The sequence below is a fragment of the Hirundo rustica genome, chromosome 1 (assembly GCF_015227805.2).
Source record: "Hirundo rustica isolate bHirRus1 chromosome 1, bHirRus1.pri.v3, whole genome shotgun sequence".
Classification (NCBI taxonomy): Eukaryota; Metazoa; Chordata; class Aves; order Passeriformes; family Hirundinidae; genus Hirundo; species Hirundo rustica.
The window spans coordinates 86,644,600-86,668,763 of NC_053450.1; the positions used below are offsets into that span (position 1 = coordinate 86,644,600).

Below are 24,164 nucleotides of genomic sequence, written 5' to 3' on the forward strand. Positions count from 1 at the left end.
GCTCCCGGCCCCGCGCGCGGGGTTCACTTCCGGCCCCGCGTCTCCCCCCCGCCCCTCCCAGCGGCGGCGGCAGCAGCGAAGGAGTTCGGAAGTTCAAAATGGCCGCCGCGGCCGAGCCCGAGCAGCGACCGCCCCAGTAAGGACCGGCCGGAGGGGGGGAGGCTCCTCGCTCTGGAGCTTTGGGGAGGAGGAAGAGGGAGGTGGAGGGAGAAGCGCGGGCGAAGGGATGGGAAGGGGTGAGGGGGGACACACACACGGGACGGGGACGACGAGAAGCGGCCCGGGTGGAAGTGGCGAGGGAGGAGGAGGAAGAAGGGTGTATGGAGAGGAGGATGGGGGAAGGCGGCCGCTCCGGGGGAGAGGGGTTGCTATAGGCGCCGCTGGCCCCGCGGCAGGCAGCCCGGCGGGGCCTGGGGCGCTGGATTCACCCGTGGATTCGAGAGGGCCGCGCGGGGGGAGGGGGGAAGGGAAGAGAAGGGAAGCGGCGGCGGGCGCGTGTCCCCGGCAGTCCCGCGTGCGCCTTCCCGCCCTGGCGGTGCTCCGGCCGCGGGGAACCGGGATTGCCGCCGGCCAACCGGGCTTGCCCCCGGCGCGGGGGACCTGATACAGAAGGACGCGGGGGAGGGATGCGCATCCTCCGCGTGGCCGTGAGGCCGCTGCCCGCCCGGGCGCGCAGGGCTCGGGCATCTCTGAGGCCGATCCGGGCCGGCGCTGCCCGGGATCCCCCCGCCAGTCAATCGTACACACAGCCCCACACACCCTGGCTGAGCGGCGCCGGGGGGCTCCGGGCCAGCGGCTGCCGCGGGGTTGCCCTGGGGCCGCCGAGCCGCTGCCCGCCCTGCGGCGAACCCTCCTCCCTCCCTCCTTCCCCCGGGCCCCGGCCGCTCTCGCGGTATAGAAAGTGGCCGTGCTGGTGGAAGCAGAAAGTGATTTGTTGCCGCCAGCCCCTCCTTCCAGCCCTCGAAATGACTGGCAAGTCCCGGCTCCCGTTGGGAAGCGAAGATCGAGCTGCCGCCTCCCCGCCGGAACGGGGCTCCCGGGCGTGCGTTTCCCAGGCGCCCCGGTTAGTGCCGTGGGGTTTGGGTTCGGGTTCGTCCGCGCTCAAGAGCTCGTGAACACAATCTTCTGGAAATTCTGCTGGGAGTTAACTGTCTAATGCTTGCTCTATCGCTCCTCTTAACTACGTTAACATTTTAGTCATATAAACTACTTTCTGTGGGGGTTTTTTGTTTGTTTTCTCTTAAAGAGTTGATTTGAGGCTTGATTTTATTGTTTATCCTGGGAGTAGAAAACAGGTGAGGAAAAGCAGTGGGAGTGTATGTGAGCCATGTAAAACACATGCACATGAAGAATAGTGCTCAGTATTGTAAAGAGAAAGTTAAGTAATAAGGTAGAAGATGCTGATAGCCCTGTATGAAAGAAGAGATAGGTGAAATCACTGCACATCCTTATGAACTTCCTGTAATTCTTCTTGAATTTAAAAATAGGAAAAAGTATAGCTATAAGAAGTTTATGTCACAGTTCCTCTCTGTTTAAAGCCATTAACACCTAAACATGTAGACATGCCTCATCACCTTCTAAAATATTCTTTAAAGGCTTTTTCATCCATATCATTATACCTCTGAAGCATTTAACTGAAGTAAAAGTTTATCCAGAGTTTATTGAAATTACTTGAAATAAATGTATCCCTGTACATGAAGAAAACTTGAGCTATTTTTTTGCATATTAATGAACCTAATTTTATTATTGCATTACAAAGAGAGCTGGCGGTTGTATTGGCAGCCTGTAGTGGCCTGAGATACTGCTGGGGTGATGTGTCTCATCTGGCACCTTAGCTACCAGCTGGCTTTTCCAGAATTTAAGATGAGGTTATTACATAACTCCAGAACACATACAATAACAAAATAACTTCGTTAAGGATTTGGGTGTCACTTTCTGTTGTTAAGAAAAGAAAGACTTACGTGGAACAGTGTGAACGGAGTGATTTGTATTGTCTTTAATATTTTTATAATGTCTTGAAGTACCTTTAATGTGTTAACTGGGGACTTACATAGGATCCTGGATTCATCTAAAAGAAATTCTGAAAGCCACACAAATCCCTTAAAATTCTCCTCATTGCATTTTCCCACTTATGTCACAGATAGACTAGCTCAGGATGGCAGATCCAAGTTGAAGAAGTTTTGTATTTAATACTTTAATTTTTTTTAATGCCAGCTGCAAGATAAAATAAGCTCTTTTAAAGTCAGTTTTTCCACTTTTGTTTTGATATCCTCTTATCATAGTGGCGTAGAGTGTCAGGAGGTAGCAATTAAGAAAAACGCCTTTCTGTATGCTTTGAGTAAGCAGAAATAGTAATAGAAAACATAAAAGACAAACAGCATTCTGAGTTAAGTCTTTGAATATTTTATATTTTTAACTCAAACAGTTTGTTCCTTTTGGAAGTTCATAATTTCATAGCAGTAAAGTTTTGATGGTTTTAGCAAATAATTTAAGTGTCCTTTGCAGAAAAGTCAGCTTTATTTGCTAGTACAAGAATTTGCCTTAACTCACGCAGGAGAGAGTGAATGTGCACTGCTTGAAGATCCTGTCTTTAATTAGGAAGACACAAATTTGTAGTGAGGTGCTGTCCTTTAGGTCTGCCTTAGAATACCTCTGATACATTCATTGGATCAGATTATTGATCATACTCTTCAGAAACAACTGTTGTATGAAACCATAGAGTTCAGAAGATAATTTCCACATTTCTGTGTACGTTCACCCACTGCTCCTGACTATCATGTTTGGGGATTTCTTTTCACCTAATGAGGCTTAGTATACAGCAAAGAGCTATGTTAAAGTTATTAAAGTGGTAACTAGAAAATTTCAAAACGGTAGTTTAGATGGGGTGAGTTTGTAGAAAGGTGAGCTCTGGCACCTGTAGTATTATTTCAAAAGATAAATGTCTGTATTACCACAGACGGTAACTTAGTTGATGTTCTGAAGAAGATCAAGAGGTATTTGCTAAACACTAATAAACCCTATTGCTATGCCAGTTTCAGTGGCAATGGAAGATAATACAAAGGAATGTGTAACATCAGGGATGAATTTTATATTTTTTGAAGTTACTATTTGGAGAAATTGTAGTTAATTGAAAATACTCTCTTTAGAAGAAACACTATTATTATTTTAATAACCTCCTGTAGACTTATTTTCAGCTGTTTTGGTCAATGGCATTTTACAGGTGTCAAGATTACCACATTTTTTGAAGCTGCTAATCTGCTGCATGCTATCAGAAAGCTGCTCTGAAATTAGACTTCCTTAATTTATCCTGTCCCTCAATAGTGTTCCCTGTATTGCATAAGTAAAATAAATGTGTAAGAATATTTCTTGATTTTCTGACAGGTGTGTACACTTGTGGAAAAAAATTGCAGCTAAGAGAGATAGTCAGCTCTGTATGAGATTTTGCGGGAAGGTTTTGTAAGGCAGTTGGCATCATACCTTGAAATAAATTTTAATCTTTGGAGCACAACTATTTTCTGCCGCTTGAAAATACTTGTAAAAGGCATATCTTGGGTCAGGCAGTGGAGTGGAGCAGAAAGTGACGTAGATAATGGTGGACTGACAAATACTCAACACTGTTGTGTGCTATTAACAGATAGGTCAGGATTGAATGTAAAGGCCTAAGCATTGATTCCATCCCCACATTTGGTTTTGTCAGTGCGTTTGCTGTCTGTTCCTTCCCTACTATTTCTCTTTGCAGCTGTAGCTGTCTGTTACTGTGGAATTGTATGTGCTGTTATAACTTACTTAAATTAGTGGTACATTTTTAATTCTCCCAAAGGTATCTCTAACAAATGCTAGTTAGTATCTAACATTAAAGGCTGTCTACTTAACATGGGATGAAGGACTGCAGTGAGTTTATAGTACTGATCTCTTTATTTTTTTGCAGGGTTGAGGATGCTGAGGCATCCGAGAAAAGTGTGAATGAGGAAAATGGGGAAGTGTCAGAGGCAGACCAACCTCAGAACAAGCACAGCCGACACAAAAAAAAGAAACACAAACACCGAAGTAAACACAAGAAACATAAACATTCTTCAGAAGATGATAAGGACAAAAAACATAAACACAGACACAAACATAAGAAACATAAATGGAAAGAGGTGGCTGATGCCTCTGACAAAGAAGATGGACCAGCTAAAAGAACTAAAATTGATTTTTTGGCTCCTCTGGAAGACTTAGAGAAACAAAGAGCATTGCTGAAAGCTGAACTTGAAAACGAATTAATGGAAGGAAAAGTCCAGTCTGGGATGGGATTAATATTACAAGGTTATGAGTCAGGATCTGAAGAAGAGGGGGAGATTAATGAAAAAGCACGAAATGGAACAAGACCTACAACAAAGTCAAATACTAAGGGGAAATTAGAACCTGTGGACAATAAAACTAGTTCCAAGAAAGCGAGTAAGAGTGAATCAAAAGAAAGGACTAGGCACAGATCTGACAAAAAGAAAGCCAAGGCAGGAGTTGATGGAGTCAAAGAGAAGACTACTAGGAGCAAGTCAAAAGAAAGGAGGAAATCCAAAAGTCCTTATAAGAGAAGTAAGTCTCAAGATCAGACAAGGAAATCTCGGTCTCCAATACTTAAGAGGAGATCTCAGGAGAAAAACAGAAAGTCTAAGTCTCCTCCAGAGGATAGAAGTAAGGCTGATGATAAAAGTAAATCAAGAGACCGCAGAAAGTCTCCAGTTGTAAATGAAAGCAAAAGCAGAGATCGTGGTAGAAAATCTAAATCTCCAGCAGAACTAAGAAGCAAATCCAAAGATAGAAGATCACGGTCCAAAGATAGAAAACCTAGGAGATCAGAGACTGACAAAGAAAAAAAGCCAATTAAATCTCCTTCTAAAGATGCTTCTTCAGGGAAAGAAAACAGGTCCCCTAGACGACCTGGCCGTAGCCCGAAAGGGAGAAGCTTATCTCCCAAACAGCGTGAAAAGTCAAGAAGAAGCAGATCCCCTCTTTTTAACGATCGTAGGTCTAAGCAGAGTAGATCCCCCTCTCGAACCCGGTCTCCGGTTAGAAGAGTGAGGAGTAGATCTGCAGAAAGAAAAAGAAGAGAATCAGAAAGGAGGCGTCTGTCTTCTCCCAGGTAACTCAAAGGTGTCGTAAGCCATCACAAAAATGTATTATGGGATGAACCATCTTCTAGTTTGGTGTTTTTTCTCCTTGCTTTTTTCAGAAAATAGGTATTAAAAATGGTAATCGGATTGTACCTTATATCATGATCTTACTTTGTATGTACTCATTTTTTTTTAAAAAAACTATTCCTCCCAGCTGTCAGATAATGCAAATTCATCTTGTGGTTGTTAAAGTGCTAAGTTATTTGCTGCTCACACCTTTACTGGGAACAGGTTTTTTAACTGTGTTCTTTTCATTGCTGGTTGGATTCAGAATTTGGCTTGTATTTTGTTTCTTTGTGAGTAGTTCTGTAGACTTCTGAAACTTCTGTGGAGTGAGAATCCTCTCTGGTGTTGCATATTAGTGTTGGCTAAAAGTGAGTGATTATCTTCTCTTTCCCCTCAAAAAAAGTCCTAATGATAGAGTCAGTATGTCAGTGAATGTAAGCAAATTTTTTTATCAAGGTGTCATTCTCAGAGTCTTTTTTTTTTTTTCCCCTTTAAAATATTGTGGGTTTTCATTTGCTAGTGGGGTTTCTTTGGACTGCCGTATGTGGTTACCATATTTTGTATACAGTTAAAGGATAAGGGTGGAAATCTATTTAGTGTATTGGTATCATCTTGGCATTTTTTAAAAAAGATTAATTTAGCCTATGAAAGCAGTTACCTTGAAATTTGAAAGCTAATAATGCCTGGGTGGAGAGTTTCCAAGAAAAGAACATATTTCTGGAAGTTAATCCATTGGCTGTAAGAAGTTTAAGAGTCCGAAGAGTTCAGCATTCAATAATAAATAATTTAAAACTTTGTATAGGGGGTTTAGCTTCATCCAGTCTGAGAGGCAAGAACAAAGAAGTATGAATTTAAAATGAATTGGAACCACAAAGCTTAGTGAATAGACACCTAAAAATGTGAACGTTTCAGCTTGCATCACTGAAGGTTACTCAGGTATGGGATATCTTTGGGTATTTTGGAGAATGGCCCCAGTGATGCTAACCTGGTCAAGCAAGTATTGTAAAGCTGGCAGTTTATCTGGCGGCTTTCTGGTGAATCAGGATTGTGTCGGCCCAACTGCCGAGTTTTTCTGGCATAGTAGTTGACTTTTCCTCTGCAACATTTTGCATCTTTCAGTTTTCATTTTTCTTGACAGCTTGCATTGCAGCCAGTTTGAATTGGTTGTCTAGACACTTATTCCAAGTGATGCATGTGTCTAGAATTTTGCTGTCAAATTTGTACTTCTGTAACTGCGTGGTGAGCAGCATGTGAGTGGGGGACTACTAAAATATTTTCTGCTGGAGGTGTTTGCAGGATCAGCAGGAATAATCTTCCTTGTAAGACATCTGAATTAATTCCACCTATGTTCAGGTTTTAACTACTTGTAATTAACTCAGCCAGTGAATTTCAGGAGCTTTAATGAACAGTAAACAGTTTTAACAAAAAAAAAATCCCAGTAGTTTAGTTTTTCAAGTTTGCTTCCAGTGTTCTAATCTTGTAAGACACTCCTCAGGTCCTTGGAGTTACTCATTATATGATGTTACCGTGAATTCTTAATCATCTTCTACTTTATCTCATTCCCGTGATCTCTGAACTAATTTACCTTTTGTAACAGATATTTTGATTGGGTTTTGGCAGGACAACCACTCTGTTTGTCAGGAAGCCTGGAACTCTTCATGCTGTGCCTTTTTATGTAATATTGTTCGCAAGAACATAATATAAATTAATTGGGCTAAAGGTGTTGGCCTACTGCAGCATTTGAGTACAGTAATTCCTTGTATTAACTGCCAGTACTCTGCACATGTATTAATTTTCCTTTTGCCTCACTGTTTACTATTTTGCCTCAGTTCTGTATGTCTGATCATTGTTTGTAGTTAAGGTAATCGAAACTGATGTAGCCGTCTCAAAGCAAACGAAAAAAAAGGCAGAATGGATGGAATTAGTCTTTCAGACCCAAGATATTTATTCATTGATGAGATATAACATTTGTAATGAGTTGTTCCAGCCTGATTAAAAAAAAAAAAAATCAAAAATAAGGAGCAGGAAAAAACAGAGTAGCAACATTTCCTTTGGAATAATGTGAAACTATTTTCTAATTTCTAATGCAGCCTCATTAGGGTAGTTGTTAAATTTTTCATTTATATTCTTTCCAGTTTTTGACTGAACTCTTGCTGTCATGCAGTTAAGCTTTTCGAGGTAGTAATCCCATCACGGATTTTTTTTCTTGAATAATTGTGAATATCTATAGGAAAGAATAAACAAATTTTGAGTAGTGTGTATAGTATCAGACTTGAATTATTTTTTTAATTTGAGAGAGGATAGTTTAGATTTTGGTTAAGAATTCTAGTCTTCATCTGGTGCTTTAGAATGTGTGAAATGTTGAAGCCATGCAGTCGTAGTGCCCAAATTGAAACAGACGTTATTGTCACTACTCTGAAGTAGCATGGTCCTAAGCCTAAATTTCAATAATATGATGGGAGGTTGGTGAAGTAATTCTCAAGAATAAGATTTTGGGGTTTATGTATTGTTTCAGTACTCTTTCTGGTAAACATGAAAACAGGGCACTATTTATGTAAGACCTAAACACGAGCTTTGTTTTAAAACCTCTCTTAGCTTCGTGGTAGCAATTAACGAGCTGTTTCCAGACTTATCCTGAACTAGATCTTTGTATGGGCACACACTTCCCAGGGTGGGGAGAGACACGCAGGAAGGGCAGCTAGCTCTGCAGCCCACTTCCCTCCCTCAGAAGCCCATCTGGTGGTCCCTCACCTGCAGTAAGATTTTTCAAATGAGTTTTTAGAAGGAACGGACTTTTTTTTTTCAGCTTGCTCCTGATTTTTACTACCACTCTCTTCTGTTTTAAGAACACGGACCAGGGATGACATTTTGTCTAGGCGTGAAAGATCCAAGGATGTCAGCCCACCCAGCAGATGGTCCCCATCCAGAAGAAGGTCTCGGTCCCCCATTAGGAGGAGATCTCGAACACCCCTTCGACGTAGCCGATCTCCCAGAAGGCGGAGTAGATCTCCTCGAAGGAGGTAAAGACACCCTGTGTTTTTAAGTGTATTCTATAAGAAATTACAGGATGAATAAGGTTTGCTGTCTTATGTGTGAAAAGACCGTGCTAATTTTTTTGTCCATGTTAATATGTGCTAGCACAGTTAAATTCATTTTGTCTTCCATAAAAAAATGGTTTTATTACTTGGAATCATTGGGTGTCTTTGTGTTTTCTGAAAAGATTTTCCTTTCTTTCTTAAAAAAAACCAGAACAGCCCCCCCACCCCTGCCAAAATCCAAATCTCTTGCTCTCCTCAAACACAGGGATAGAGGCCGGAGAAGTAGATCTCGCCTTCGAAGGAGGTCCAGGTCACGTGGCGGCCATAGACGTAGGAGCAGAAGCAAAGTTAAGGAAGACAAATTTAAAGGTAGTCTTTCTGAGGGCATGAAAGCTGAACAGGAGTCTTCATCAGATGAAAAGTAAGACTATGTTTCTAACTTACACTGAGTATTTATAACCTGCAGTTCCACTGATACCAAGAATGAACTAATGTTTATCCTCATGGTGTAGTATTGAGTTGTCACCTAAAACCATAATCATGTCTTTGTACTTGCAATCTTGTCAAATTAGTGTTGTGAGAATCTGAAAAACTTTGGAATATGTAAAAAATACCAAGACCTGTTGGCTAGTATCCTCTCTGAGGGGAGGATATGCCATTGGGTTTTTTAATTCAATGTGATCAGTGTCTTGTGAAAACTTTTGGTCTGATTACTAAAGCTTACTGCTTGAGGAAAATCTTTAATAGCCGAAAAGACTAACTGTTGTCTGCAGCCTATGTTTTTATTTCCTAAACATCTGCCTATTCAATTGTGCAAGAGTATGCATTCTTAATCAAGTCATTAAGGAAAAACAATGCTACGGTGAAAAGGAACAAGGTTTTTTTTGTTTTTTGTTATCTTTTAGAAGAGGGCTGTTAATTATTTGCAATTAAAAATGGAATGCAGAAAGTCCCGATGCGATACCAAAATATAAGTTTTCTTTGTAAGGGAATGTAAATATATGCAGTGGGATTTAATACACCATTGCTTTCTGAGTCACTTGAACAGCTATTGTTTAAAATACTCTGTGCTTTATGTGCCAAGCAACTGCACTTGGTAAAATTCAATAGATAATTACATGTTTATAAAGTTATATAAAACCCATATTTTTGTAGTCTTGAAGACTTTGATTTGGAAGAAGAGGATGAAGAAGCAGAGATAAGACAAAGGAGATTACAGCGGCAAGCAATTGTTCAGGTACATGGTTACAGGAACTAATTCTGTGGTTTTAGTGTAAAATGTCAGGGTAAGGAAGGCTCTTTGCCTCTTGCTGCATTACAATGGTAATTCCTATTGCTGTATTTTTCCAGTTGGTTAATTTTAAATGTTAGTCTCCCTTAAACTACACTTCTATTGTCACAGCATTGCTTTTAAAACTGAAGTGACTCTTCTGTGAGTAATATTTTGCTACATTAAACATTCTCTTTTCTTAAGACATGTTAAAAATGTTCTTCAGTTATCTTCATCTGTAGGTTTTCTCTGTAGCTGTATCATTGATATATTATAACTTCAATGTAACAGTAAGTTACAGAGCCATTAACCTAACTGGTCAGTTTGTTTCAAGAAGTTGTCCTTGTCAATTTCCAAAATTTTGTGAAGCCATGGGTTCCTCCCTAAAAGCGCATGTGAGTTGCATGAACTTCTTACTCCAGGTACCAAGGTAGCAGTAATCACACACAGATTCAGTGTGATCTGAAGGAAGCTGTGGCCAGAGGAGGTGTCACTGTACAGTAAGAGTCAGCTGTCTCTGTTCGGCATGCTATTAGAACATAGCCAGCAAAGTGTTGTAGCCTATTTATTTAGTATCAGGTACAAAATCACTGGCTTTAATGTACTTCTTATTTTAAGTAGCGCTAAAAATACTGTTCATGGTTTGAGTTTTATGCAAAACTCATTGGAAAATCCTTCACAACTGTGACTGAGCCAAGCCATATAAATTCTTTTTAAAGACTGGTTACACCTGATGTTGGTCCAGGCTGGAAGCAAATTGCAGAGCTGAATGCCCTAAATGGAAAAACTTCTGCTTGTGTTATTGAATGGTTCAACCTTGATAACTGAGTGGTAGCAGCATTTCTTCATCTTGATTTTTATCTTTTGGGAGATCTATATAATTTCATAGCACTTAGGGGTAACAAAAATTGTAAAGATGATGTTTGAAGTTTTTTAATGCTTCTGAAATTTTTCGAAACAGACGGATAAATAGGATTTCCAGTTCAAATAAAAAAGCCTGAATCTAAAAGCTATTTTCTGTACCATAAGACTAATATAACAGGGAAATAGTCTAGAATGTAGGATATAAACTATTTAATTTTTCCTCAAAGACTGTATTTCAGTGTTTGTGTGCCAGGACAGTTTAGTAATAAATTTGTTGCTGCTGACATTTTGTTGTGCATAACCAAATAGTTAATATTCAGTAATAATCTGTTTTTACAGAAATGTAAAGACCTAAAGAACACACATGAATGTTTCAGTCTTATGGTCTGGTGCATTGTGACAAATTGAATTTCCAGAAGTTGTATCCCATTCTGAAAATAATCTGTTGTCTTTATAGACAGAGGTGATGATGAAAGCAAAGATTAATATTTCAGCTGAAAGCCCAAACCATTGAAAGGGTGGATATGAAAATGTTGAAACTGTGATAAGGTATAACAGTGAGATTAAAAATTAATTTTTTTTTTAGAAATACAAAGGCCAGACAGAAGACAGTAACATATCTGTACCATCTGAACCAAGCAGCCCTCAAAGTAGTACACGGAGTCGCTCAAATTCTCCCGACGACATCCTAGAAAGAGTTGCTGCTGATGTGAAGGAGTATGAAAGGGAAAATGTGGACACATTTGAGGCATCAGTGAAAGCCAAGCACAACCTCATGACAGTTGAACAGAACAATGGTAAGATCCTGAAATCTCTCAGTGAATATTATGCGTTATGAAGGCTCAGATACTTGGCTTAGTTTACTTACATGCTTCCATCCTAGGAAGTAGGTTGGCTTTTTGGATGAATTAGTGAACATTTTCACAAATATTATGATACTTGATGTTGGAACTCTGGAAGATAAACCCCCACAAATTAAAACAGCATTAAAATAACAGCTTTCTCATTAGGAAGGATGATATGAGTGGAACATGTTCTCTGTATTTCTAATAACTCTTAACACAATTTGTGCTTTACATTTGGAAGAGCAAATAATGATGTCTGTCTATACAGTTAAGAATTACCCTTCCAAAATTTTATTTTCACTTAGGCGAGTTGTTTTCTTAGAAGCTTAGTATAGTCTTTATATAGACTTTATTTTATGAAGGTTGGAAATGCTCCTTTTATACCTTTTATTGGTCAAAGCCACTGGTGATAGAAGAATATAGGTGCACCTGTAGTAATTTAAAATGATAAAGGCTGCTGAGGGCCACTGCTAGCAAGTCCATTTTAGCAGCATAGCTAATTGCTGAAGTGGGTATTTTCTTTCTCTTCCCCCCTTCATGTACTCTATTGTACAGCAATGTTGAAATTAAATAATAAAATTTGATATAAAACCTGCCTTGTGCCAGCTGCAGCAAAAGGAACATAGAGCATCTCCCAGCTCACCCTGTAGTATTGAAAGTCTCTGCTGCTTTTTTGGTCTTTTGAAAGTGGATTAGTGTACATCTTCCAAGTAGTCAGAGGTGTATGCAGTTGCTGTGTGGTCGTACTGGAGCTAGTTTAGGCTGCTTTGGTTTCTCTCTACAGTTTAATTGGAACAGCAATGTTTAACGAGGGCTGTGGAGCCTGCCCAACCCCTCCAAGGGAGGGCTGCAGTTAGCTTGTATTTCATGTCCTGTGCCACACGTATCTTTGGGGGCTAAATACGCTGTCTCTAGTGGATGCTTCTCTTCAAAGTAATAAAGCTGGATCTCTTTGGGACTGCTGTACTGCTCTGTAGTTTGTCCTGGCGTTCCCTTGAGCCGTGTGTTTTCAGGTTGTTCTTCTGCAGCACTGGTGAAAACAACTGTTTTAGCGCTTTCTTTGTGTACCACAAGTTTAGGCTTATAATTTCTAACAGACAGTGTGCTTTTCATATTTTGCCAAAGCATGTATTGCTCACTAATTTGTCTGTTAAAGCACATGAAAATTGAAGTCTTAACTATGTAAGCATTTTCCACATAGACATGTAAAAAAAGGTTTTTAAAGGTTTTTTAAAAAAAGGTTTTTAAAGTTACATTCACATCTTGGTCGTAGGATTCTGGGTTGGAGGTGGCTGTAACGACAGTTGAAACCAGTGGGTTATCTTCCTCTGCAAGAGCAAATTTTTATTTCTATCCCAACCTCAGTTGCTAAAAAACTTGTCAATAACTAAAAAGGAAATTTGAGGAAGTTTCTAGAAGGGTCTGTAGCTCAGAACAGTGGTACAAACTGCCTCCCCACAAGTGGCAGGTGACGGGTCTATACCTTGAAACACTGTTATCAGCATGCTGGATGATTTTTCATGCTGTCAGATTTCAGTCTGGTTAGTTGGCATGGAAGGGGTTTGTGCATCACGAGATCTGAAGCCTCTGAGCTGAATTAACTGTTTATTTTTCTCCATTGCCTAGTAAAGGGAGTCTCCAGTTTGCCATGTTCATGGAGGGCTGCCATAATGTGTGCATGAATTAAATAGTTTGAAGTTTGCTTGCTTTTACTAATGTGTACTTAATTTATATTTCTTTGCTTTTATCTTATCAACCAAGTAAAATGTCTTTGGGACATAAAGATGATTAAAAGGTGAGAAAGGGATAATCCTGCCCGTAATGAAAATGTTTCTCTTTAACACAATAGTAAACATTGTGTTTGACAAAAAGCTGTACACTGTGTCCTTTTTGGCAGGATGGAAAAAAAACATTTTCCAGAAAGAATTTCTGGGCTTTACACCTTTGGGTTGTAGTAAAATATCTTGTGATTAACAGAAGAGCCTGAACTTTTGTATTGAAAACATGACTGTATTTTTTTAATATAGACATGTAGTAATTTTATACTTCTTTTTATACATATATATGTGTACTTATAGTCATTATTTGTAGGGATCATGTAAGTATGTAGTTTTTTCTTTATGCTATCTTTACTTGAAAGCTATTACATGTAGTTTTTCAAGGAGATACAAATTTTTGAGTTGTTTGAAGAACTTAACTAGTCTTAGTTTTATATTCTAGAATGTGAAATGGCATTTGCTAGAAACATTAGTAGAGCTACCTGTTTGCCACTATACTGATCTAGACTATGTTGTGAAGGTACCAAGTGCCAGATTATACTGCCAACAGAGTTATTATCATTTGACATCTTTTTCATGTTGAGTAATCTGAATTTCATTTTAAGGTTCATCTCAGAAGAAGCTGCTAGCTCCCGATATGTTCACAGAATCAGATGATATGTTCGCTGCATACTTTGATGTAGGTAATTCTTGGAGATTAAATGTATGGGGCTTTTTGTGCTTGATTTTTGTTAGAGCCACTGTTACTTGAGGGTTGTGAGATCTTTGATTTGTAAAAGCATGTGCTGCTAAGTGACTTGTATGTTCTTAATCTTTTGGTCAGCCAAGGCAGGCAGAATGGTTCTTAATTAGTATTTCAGTGAAATAAAACCTGCTGAAATTAGTGGCAATTGTACCAGAGTAAGCAATCAGGGAATTCACCTGCTGTTTGAATACAATGGCACATGGTAAAAACATGAATCTGTTTATAAGTTCAGCTTTTTATTATTGTTACCATGTTGCAATATTCTAAATATGAGCTTTTTCCAGAAATTCATGTACGGTTAATTAAAAAATGTGTATGATACTGTATTTGGCTAATGATGCTATTTTGGAGTAATATGGTGGTTTGTATTGAGATTTTTGGGGATGAAGAGATACATTTCCTGGTTTAACACTATTTATCAGCTTTTCTCTAAATATGCTGCTCAGATATTGGTGATCCAGTGACTATTGAGATTTTATGTACCATTCTTTATAAATCCTCTGCATTGCTGCTGATGCACAACACTGAGAAATAAGTAAAGACAAGAACTTTCTTCTTAACTTAAACCAAAATTAACTGGAGAATTTTATGGCAGATATAGCATAGGCTGTGGTTTTACTCTAGTAAGACTGGTGTTCCTCTGACATGGAAAAAGATTAATACTTGAAGGGTAGTGTGTGTGTGAGGGTGCATTTTCAAAAGTTCAGAAGTTACAAGTGGGGATTTTATATGGCTTGTAAGTGAACAGCTCCCCCCTTCCAGAAACTGTTGTTCAATTGAAGATAGACTTTACTACTCATAGTTTTGAGTCTGTGATTAAAGTATTGCCTGGTCTGTTAAGGGATGTCAACAGCAGTTGTAGAGGTGTTATGGTAGTGTGTATAACAGTATGAAACAAGTGGCATCTAATGAACAGAAATTCAAGGCTTAAACAGTTCTGTTTTCCTTGCAAATTGCTGAACTTTTTTGCTATAAACTTACTGTAAGAAAGAAGTCTTACTTAGATGGTCCAAAATAGGCATTCTAACATGATTTATATAAATTCCTTGTGAGTATTAATTGAAACTTTGCCCATTTACGTTTAATAATAATTCTGTTTGTTGATCTTATCTTCTTTCCTTGCATCAGTCTTTAGTGGTATGTAAATAACATTAAGTTGTTTCTCTCTCCTGAAAGATAAGTGTGTTTGTATTGTGGAGAGAACAGTTTTTCAGTAGGGAGAAAGGGCTTTGGTAAGTAAACATCAAAGAAAATTACAGAGCACACAAGCAAAGCTGTTACTTTTCTTTTTATTTCAGAGTGCTCGTCTAAGGGCTGCTGGCTTTGGAAAAGACTTTAAAGAAAACCCCAATCTCAGGGATAACTGGACAGATGCAGAAGGCTATTACCGTAAGTTGTGTTTGCTTATTGGCAAGGACAGGTAGAGTGAGGATGCTGCGTGGAGAAGATCCTCATGCCTTTATGCGTTGAAATATTGTTCTAATGTAGATGTATCACAGCGCCCTCTCTGGGTGAAACAAGCTTGCAAGTTTTAACCTCAGTTTTGAAAGGACTCCAGACTTTAAGAATCACCCTTAGTTCCCCCTAATTTCCACAAAGCTAGGTGATACAAAACATTGTACACTATAAAATTAAAGGACTTGCTATTTATCCTTATACTTTGTAATGATAGAGAATGGTTTATTTTTCTTGAAAAGTTCTGTTAGGTTTATCCCTCATAACTTGAACTTGCTTGGTTTTATCCCTCAGGTGTTAATATAGGTGAAGTTCTAGATAAACGTTACAATGTCTATGGTTACACTGGTCAGGGCGTCTTCAGCAATGTAGTGCGAGCCAGGGACATGGCCAGAGCAAACCAAGAAGTAGCCGTGAAAATCATCAGGAACAATGAACTTATGTAAGTAATGGGGGTTTTTACAGTAATAAATAATGTGGAACAGTTGGAACCTTTTCATGATGTGATGTGAATCTCCCTTTGTTTCAAGTGAAGTAACAGATCAGAGCTGTGATTCCCGCCTTTTCTGCTAATATGAGTCAGATAATGGGAAGCGCTTGAGAACTATGTATCCACACTTCTTTACAGCTATCACAGGGAGAAGGGTACTTGCATTTTCATCACGCACTTTCTCATTTGCAAAACTGTAGGGAACAGTGATAGCAAGAAACAAGGTTACAGCTGATTATGAGCCCTACATTTCTTGAGATAGGAGTGTTGGACTGTAAAAATTTTGTTTCGGTGGACCAAATCTACTTGGCAGGCTGTGGGTTGGATTCCAGTCAACCGTCTGCAACTTACAAAAAGATCTCCATGCATTTAATTATTTTTGCGAATTTTCTAAATATTTGCTTTTATATAAGATACATAAAAAGAGATGGGACTCTCACTGTTGAAATACAGAAAAATAAGAGGTCTTCAGAATGAGTGAACATTAATGAACATTAACAAGATCTCTTAAACTATGTCATTTGAGTGCTTGACTTTCTACAATACTCGTTTTCACCAACTGCTGCAGTATTTATAGTCATTTCTTGACTCCTCTTCTGTTAATGACAACTTAAATGGAAATCTTTTCCATGTATTTTACCTTGGAAGTTTTAAAAGTTGTCTTACTGCGCGTATAACTGGATTTGCTTTAGTTATGTGAATAAGTATCTAGAAGAGTTTTAAAGGGAAAAGGGAGGGTGAAAAACTGTTTTAGTTCAGTGTGTTGTACAGGTAATAAGCTTGGATGCATAATTGAATCTATAGTCAGTTCAGTTTAAACCTTTTAATACCCTTTTATGTGATGAAGCACTTTTTTAAACAAGTAATTTTCTCAAGTGAGTGCTGTTTGAAATTTGTCACATTATAGGACAAAATCCAGTTTCAGCCTTACATGCAACTGAGAGTGAGGAGGAAAGGATAAGTAGGTTGCAGAGGTACAGTAAATATCCAGGAATTGAATAAACTTACCCAGTGTGTGTAGTCACTGACAGCAAACCATAGTTGTGATTTTGGTTTTTTAGCTGTGATACATTAAGTAATGACAAGACACTTCTCATTCCTGGATAATTATAGCCACACAAGTGAATGTTTAGATGCAAAAAAAGATTAGAATTGAACTAATTTCATTTCATAATCACATTTCTCTGTTTTCAGGCAAAAAACTGGCCTAAAAGAACTGGAATTTTTAAAGAAGCTCAACGATGCTGATCCTGATGACAAGTTTCATTGTCTGCGGTTGTTCAGGCATTTCTACCACAAACAACATCTCTGTCTGGTATTTGAGCCGCTCAGGTAAGATGACAGATGTTTGAGATTCCCTGTAAAAGGTAAAGTGTGTTCTTTACCTTTCTGGATTTGGCTGTTGTTTTGATACCTTGTTCTAGTGCCAAGATTCAAGAATGCAAGGAACTTTGAAACAACAACAAAAATTTGTCTGCAAGTACAAATTCACAGATTACTGAACTATTTCTGATTTATTTTTAGCATTGTTGTGAGTTTTCTGCCTGAAAAATATTTGAAACCAGATAATGTATTAAAGATGGTTCATCTCCCTAGTACTGCTCTTAATGATTTTTTGCATATGTCAGAATTTTTATTAGCTTTCATAATTCTTCATTTTGAGGATTTGTATTAAGAAGCATTCCCAGAGAGATTCAGGAAATGCTGTATATTCTGTAAAGAGTACGTGTATGGTAACAGCCTTAGGGAGAAAATTGTTACCGCGGTTCTTTGTATGCTCACGTTTTGTTTAAGTAATTAAGCTCTTGTGACAGGTTGATTGTTTTATGGTAGATCAGGTATATTAATTGCCTTAGTTCCCGTTCCTACTTAGAGACATCAGTTGTTCAAATCCTAAGTTTTCTGTGTATGTCATATTTTAAGTTTTGCAATGTTTGGGGTGAAGGTAAGTAATATATTGAAACAATGCAAATTTTGTGAGATTACTACCATGTTTAATTAAAAAGCTGTAGAACAAATTATTGTCTTGTGCTGTAGTATCTCATGGTAACACACTTGTACCTTATTTATGTCCAGTTATGGTTTTGTCCTGGAATGATGGTCTTTTTATCTGCTGCTTAAGTCACTAAAAAAATCTCAACTTTTTATCTTTTGCGTGCGTCTTTTTTCATTTATTTTTGAAGAAAAGGAGTACAAAGGGTTTACGGTTGTTGAGAAAGCACTGTTCATGTGCAAATAAATCCTCTCATATCGATATTGATTAAAAATATGCTGTGAACTAAGTCCAGTGTAGTAAGCACACAGCATAAGACAGATCTGATTGACCTTTTTATTTCAATTCTGTAGCTCACACAGTGTTGAACGCTGCATTTCTCAAAAATATTTAAAGCCAAGTGGTTTGTTCAAGTTTGTCTTAGAATTTAGGAGACCACTATCAGTTTTTCTGTTAAGCTCTTTCCAATTCTTTCTTTCCCCCTTCCCCTTAACAGCATGAATTTACGAGAGGTGTTGAAGAAGTATGGGAAAGACGTTGGACTCCACATTAAAGCTGTGCGTTCCTATAGCCAGCAATTGTTCCTGGCTTTAAAACTTCTTAAAAGATGCAATATCCTACATGCAGATATTAAACCAGATAATATTTTGGTAAGTAACAAATAATTAGAACTTTCTTTTTTCATGGTCCATAGCATAAAATAAAGTATTTGAAATTCATATAATTCTGAAAATTTAAGGGTTCACACTTTGATATAAAATGGTATTGTGGTATAAATAGTAAGAAAGAAATACAACACAGCAACTAAATAGAATCTTTTTCGAAGAAACATACATCCCCTTCTATCTTTATAGAAAGCAGACTTTCCAAAGTAAGACCGTGTCTTACAGGAGAAATATTTGAAATTTTCCCAGCAATAGTTGAGAGATGTTCTTGCTTTCTGCAAAATGGAATTAGGTTGTTTGAGTCTGAATGGAGCTTTTATGTGAATGAGATGATGGAGAAAGCTCCTTAATGCCTCTTTTCCAGTAGGACAATAGGACAAGAGAGCTACATCAGAGGAATCCAGTGGTTTCCTTTTGGTTTTTTGGACCTCATCTCTGTGGCACACTCAGATTTTTAACTTACCTAAATTATTCTTCTGTTACTATCTCAGGAGTAAAATCTATGTAAGCATGAGATGGGAATAATATCTGTTTTATAAGTGGTACTCTGGATACTGGAGTTGCAAGTCTAAAGCTGTAAAATTTCAGTATCTGGAACGAAATCTGGGTCCACCAAGGATATTTTGTTATGGGAAAAGTGCATGAAACTGACTTTTTTTTGTATTTTGTAGGATCTGAAGACATTAACTCTCACTTTCAGTTTGAGCAAGTTGTATAAATTTCTTAGAATAGAGAAAGGAAGCAACTTCCAATTTAAAGGCGGAATGTTTTTCCTTCTCTAACTTAAATGTGTTGTCACTTTTACAGTTCTGTTATCAATTCTGTCTACAAATAGTGCTAATGGATGTTTATGTTTAACTTTCAGGTGAACGAGTCTAAAACCATTCTAAAGCTTTGTGATTTTGGCTCAGCTTCACATGTCGCAGATAACGACATCACACCTTATCTAGTCAGCAGATTTTATCGAGCTCCAGAAATCAGTAAGTACATTTTGGATTACCTACATCTATGATACCAGCAAGTGCCAGTGTTAGGAGTTGAAAATTTGACTTGAATTTATTCTCTAATCTTAGCAAAACATGACTCTGGAAATATGATGGCTGTCAAAAATTCAGACTTTGGAGGCATGTTCATGTGACTCTTCATGTATGTTGGTGATCAGCTCAGTGAGAAGTCATTCTGATGGGTTATAGTTATGTTTCAATTTAGAGGTATTGTTGTGACTTCCTGGTTTTTGCGAATTTAAAGCTGATCAATTTAGGTGTTAGGTAAAAGCCTCCCTTTCTAAAATAGGGGTACTTTAAAAGCTAAAAGTTTACGTCCTTCTTTTATGGTAGCTTTTTATTCCTAAGAAGGAAGCACCAATATAGTTAACAAATCAGAATTTTTTCATCTGTCTGCTCTTGTTATGCCCAAGTCTGCCTTTATGGAATTAACTGAAATTGCTCTGTTTCAGTTATAGGAAAAATCTATGACTATGGTATAGATATGTGGTCTGTAGGCTGCACATTATATGAGCTTTATACAGGAAAAATACTGTTTCCTGGCAAAACCAATAATCATATGTTGAAACTTGCCATGGATCTCAAAGGAAAGATGCCAAACAAGGTAAGAAAAATAAGTACTTAATATATGAAACTGCTCTAATAAACAGTAGAACATACGGTCTTCGTTCTGCTGGAATTCTGTTTCTTATCATATACATCTTTTCTTAACAGTAAGTACTAGACTTTGCTCTGACTGTGTAATTTTACTGATTTAAAATCTTGTGAAGTGAAAGTATACAGCTTCTTTTTCATAGACTAAGTATAAAGTGAAAGCAGAAACCTTCTAAGCACTGACCTGAAAAAAAAATGCGTAAGTCAATGAAAGATACTGTGTCCTTTTTCAAAGAGTTTGAACTGTATCTTTGTATTCAATCTCCACGTCTCTTCCTGTCTTTTTGAAATTTTTTTATTAGTATTAAATTACTCATGTTGCAGTAAATTAATACTCATTGATGTTAATTGTGAAATGTGTAAGACACAGAACTTGCCTGAAACTCTCGCCTCTTCCTTATTTTCCAGATGATTCGAAAAGGTGTGTTCAAAGATCAGCACTTTGATCAAAATCTCAACTTTATGTATATAGAAGTAGATAAAGTGACGGAAAGGGTAAGTCCTCCATATGTTGAGTAACCCACTGTTTTTTCCAAGCTTTCCTACTCTGTGGTCTTTCAAATGTATCTTGGCTTCCTAATAAAAACCAAGATTTTATAAGCTATTACAAAGTCTCTTTGCAGCAGTATGGACAGATAACATAGTTACAAAATGGAAAAAGATTTTTTTTTTTTTTTTTACTAGAATGTAGCAACACAATTAAGAAAAATCTAAATTTAATCTGGTAGATACACAGGGTATCTCCATATAATCTATCCTTAAATTACTAATAAAAGAAATTGTGCCTTCATTTTGTAGAAGGATGTTCAGTATGATATGGCTATTTTGTATGAGGTCACTGTTAATTTTGGTATCATTTTGACATGCTATGTTTAAGGAGAATTTCAAGATAGTGGTCAGATATGGGAACTTTCCATGTGGACTTCCATATTCTGAGTTAACTGGGATGTTAGGTTCATGTGTGAACCTGTGTTGGTGGCCTCTCTCCTGACAGCGTTCTTTCCACTCTTCTCTCTGCACATGACGATTTTATGCGGCCATACGGGAGCAGGGTGTTGCTGCTCAGATACGAGACAAGCCTGCAGAAAAGCTGCTGCTGAAGCTTTGTAAAAGGGGTGGATAGGGGGTTTGTGCATTACTGCTGTTCTACAAGGCTGCCATTTCTGTGTTTGTAGGAGAAAGTTACTGTTATGAGCACCATTAATCCAACCAAGGACCTATTAGCAGACTTGATTGGGTGCCAACGACTCCCTGAAGACCAGCGTAAAAAAGTGCACCAGCTTAAGGACTTGTTGGACCAGATTCTAATGCTAGACCCAGCTAAACGGATTAGCATCAACCAGGCTCTGCAGCACCCCTTCATCCAGGAGAAAATTTAAACCAGATGAAGAAGTTCAAAGGGTTTGATTAATTAAGATACAAAGACTGAAGAAATTTCACAGCAGTTATTAATGTATATAAACATAAATATTTCCCCTGCAAAGTTGAGGAAGAAATGATACATTTGAATTAACATCAAGGCTGATATTTCTTTTAGAAATGTTAGAGTAATTCTGTTTTGTGTCTTATGTGAAAATTTTCACTGTAGAACTGTTTTAATTGCCAAGACTGCACAAAAGTACAATGCTAATGTATATGGTTGCAGTTCGTATATATTATAAAAAGAAAAAAGCATCTGTTAAAAAAAAAAAAAAAAAAAAAAAAAGAAAGAAAAAAAAAAAGAGAGAAGTAATACTGGGTGGTTGATTTGTTTTTAGCAGACTTGGCTTCATTTTTCTCTTTACAAAATGGCCAGCATAAATGCTGTTTATATTCACATTTTCCTAGGTGTGTGTGTGCAGGCCACAGCAGCATGCCCTTGGTGTAGTCAGTGCCGAAGGGGGTCTGTTCCTTCTTGAGCCTGCCCGCAGGGATGGTCTCCTCTTTTAAAGCAGGTTGTGTACAACTTTCAGTACACTGAAGGTAAGCTAACCCATCAACATCACCGGTGTTTAAGCTGTTATTTTACTGGAACAACTGACAAATGAGAGACAATAGCATTGTGGCAGAATTCCCTGCATGTTTGAGAAATGATCTTGTTTTATTTTCTGGCATTGCAACCGTGGCATAGTTACAACTTCTGTTCTGTTCATCACATTTAAAACTGGGAGAGAGCGCACTTGATGGATAGAGCGCCTTCAGTGTACTGTTTCTTATTACTTTAGTTTTTTTAATCAACTTGCTATAGACTTTGTATACATTTTGTTAAATACAGTTCACTATGACATAGAACCAATACTTACAGAAGAGTTTTCATTTAGTAATTACATATGTTGGGATCTCATTCGAAAGACCTTATATCTAAAGGATAGATAGACAACATAATGAAATTTTTAACTATTTGTATGTCATTTTGAAAGTGTACTGCTTTATGCTAAAATTGTTTCATTTGTTCATTGTTTTCATTATTTGTGATCATGTTGTCTTTCAATACAGGCATAAACCTTCCACTCTTGAACAAAGCAGCTGCTTTTTAAAAGCGGTAATTGCTTCTTTACCTTTTATTTCTTTTGTAAATGAAGCTTTTCTTTAAGAAATGTGACTTTAAAGTGTTGTCTCTTGCATAAAACAGTTGACACTTACTTATTGTAAAGTGAAGATTGTTCTGCTGCATGTAAAGTGGACCATGCAGATTTCTGTATGTTTTCAGTATGCATCATTAGATAATAAAGTCTTTTGTGAACAAGGCATTTGTAGCCATTTTTAAAAGAATCTGTCTTCAGTGATGGTAAATCAGGTAATTTGTAAGACCCGCCCCTGCATTTTCTATTAATCATTTAATTAAAGGGATTATTAAATGTTATGATCCTTGGGAGACCTATGGGCTATATTAATTGGATATATAATTATCACTGCTTAAAAACAAAGCAAAAACCCCTACAGATACTGTCTGTCTGCTTTCATTGTAATGAAATTATTCCTGTAGGACATGGGATTAAATTCAGGCTTTAACTAATGTTTGTGCTGTTTTTCTCACTTTTCCTTTTGATGGTGCTGAAAGAGAAAAAAGGAAAGCGAGTCACAGGCCACTCAACGCCTACTCCATGGGTCTGATTTGCTGAGACACCAACTTCACCTTCCTAACAAGGTTATTTCTGACAGCATGTGTAGATAAACATTTAGCAACAAGTTAAAAGAGCTTGAGACAATTGAGTTGGTTATACAGGGTGAGGAAAACAGAAACTACTTTTTCAGGTCCATACTGCTGTTTTAATGTTCTCTTTGATGATGTTCATCTTCTCATTTTTTATTAATATATTCTGACAGGCTGTGAAAACCCCACTGGTTTCACATACTTTATAATACTTTGAACTAAGAAGGATTTTTGTATCCATCTAGGTACATAATGGCAACAAGTCATGCACTCTTAGTGCACTCAAGAATGAGGAAAAATGCCACAAAGCAGGTCATTCTGCTGGTGGGGAATACCCCACCGAGGAGGTGTAATGAGCTAACTACGAAAACAAGCAGGAGATGGGTGTTTTTGTATACCTATTTGGAACCTTCAACCTGTCTCTTCTCAATTTATATTGTAAAATTCCTAATAAAAACCAATCTCTTCCTCTTTCCACATATTGAGGTATCTTTTTCATACAGGAACTGAAAGAAGTTAGCTTTCATGTTTAGTGAAACACTAGTTGCTTGCAAGTTAAATACAGCAAGTATATTGCACTTCTACAGCATAGGCAGCGCTTCTGAGGGCACTTTTACACAGATGTAGTAATAGCTTATTCTTTTTGTACTTTATTAATATAGGAATATGAAACAATGAAATGAGTTGGTGATACAGAAACAATGCAGTAGAAAAGATGCCCCTTAATGCCTACAGAATTGTTTTAAGCTGTTCTGGAGAAGCATAAAGTTGCTCGTTTACTTGTTCTTTGTGTTGTAGGTGCAGCTCAAAAGAAGATGAAGGCTACCAGAAGACATGAACAAAGGTTTCTGTCCTATAAAAGATATGAAAAATACTCGTCATCTAGTTCTGTCTTAATCTTTTAGTTTCCAGCATTTCAATTTAGTATTAACACTGCTGCATTACTGATAATTCCTGAAACATACTTGCTGTATTAAAATTTGTTACATAGTTTGTTTTGTTTCTGGCTGAAGAGATTTTTTTTTTAATATTGTAATTAAATATAGGTAAACTAGCATTATTCTTTAATTG

General features: G+C 37.7%; 1 protein-coding gene and 1 long non-coding RNA gene across 6 annotated transcripts in view; one reads left to right on the top strand and one right to left on the bottom strand.

Annotated features, from left to right (window-relative positions):
* The window catches only part of LOC120762413 (uncharacterized), a 38,588-nt gene extending 37,756 nt beyond the window's left edge, over positions 1–832 (bottom strand). Inside the window, exon 1 of the long non-coding RNA XR_005703901.2 lies at positions 760–832. This is a non-coding gene — a long non-coding RNA (uncharacterized LOC120762413). The remainder of the gene's footprint in view (positions 1–759) is intronic.
* PRPF4B (pre-mRNA processing factor 4B) lies at positions 7–22,689 on the top strand. 5 transcript variants are annotated; one of them, XR_009208509.1, is made up of 17 exons: positions 7–136; positions 3,929–5,122; positions 8,006–8,179; positions 8,463–8,618; positions 9,353–9,434; positions 10,918–11,128; positions 13,560–13,633; positions 14,998–15,088; positions 15,449–15,596; positions 16,839–16,976; positions 18,134–18,287; positions 19,168–19,282; positions 19,759–19,910; positions 20,369–20,455; positions 21,136–21,413; positions 21,788–21,922; positions 22,436–22,481. XR_009208509.1 is itself a non-coding variant. In XM_058423605.1 (16 exons), exons 2-16 carry the CDS (start codon positions 966–968, stop codon positions 21,337–21,339), a joined length of 3,078 nt encoding a protein of 1,025 aa, XP_058279588.1. In that variant the 5' UTR covers positions 65–136; positions 945–965; the 3' UTR covers positions 21,340–22,689. The 5 variants fall into 5 exon arrangements, 2 of the variants coding, with proteins under 2 accessions (XP_058279590.1, XP_058279588.1); XR_009208507.1 differs by adding an exon at positions 945–1,063 and having other exon boundaries at positions 65–136; positions 21,136–21,922; XR_009208508.1 differs by adding an exon at positions 945–1,063 and having other exon boundaries at positions 118–136; positions 21,788–22,689.
* Positions 22,690–24,164: the final 1,475 nt, after the last annotated feature.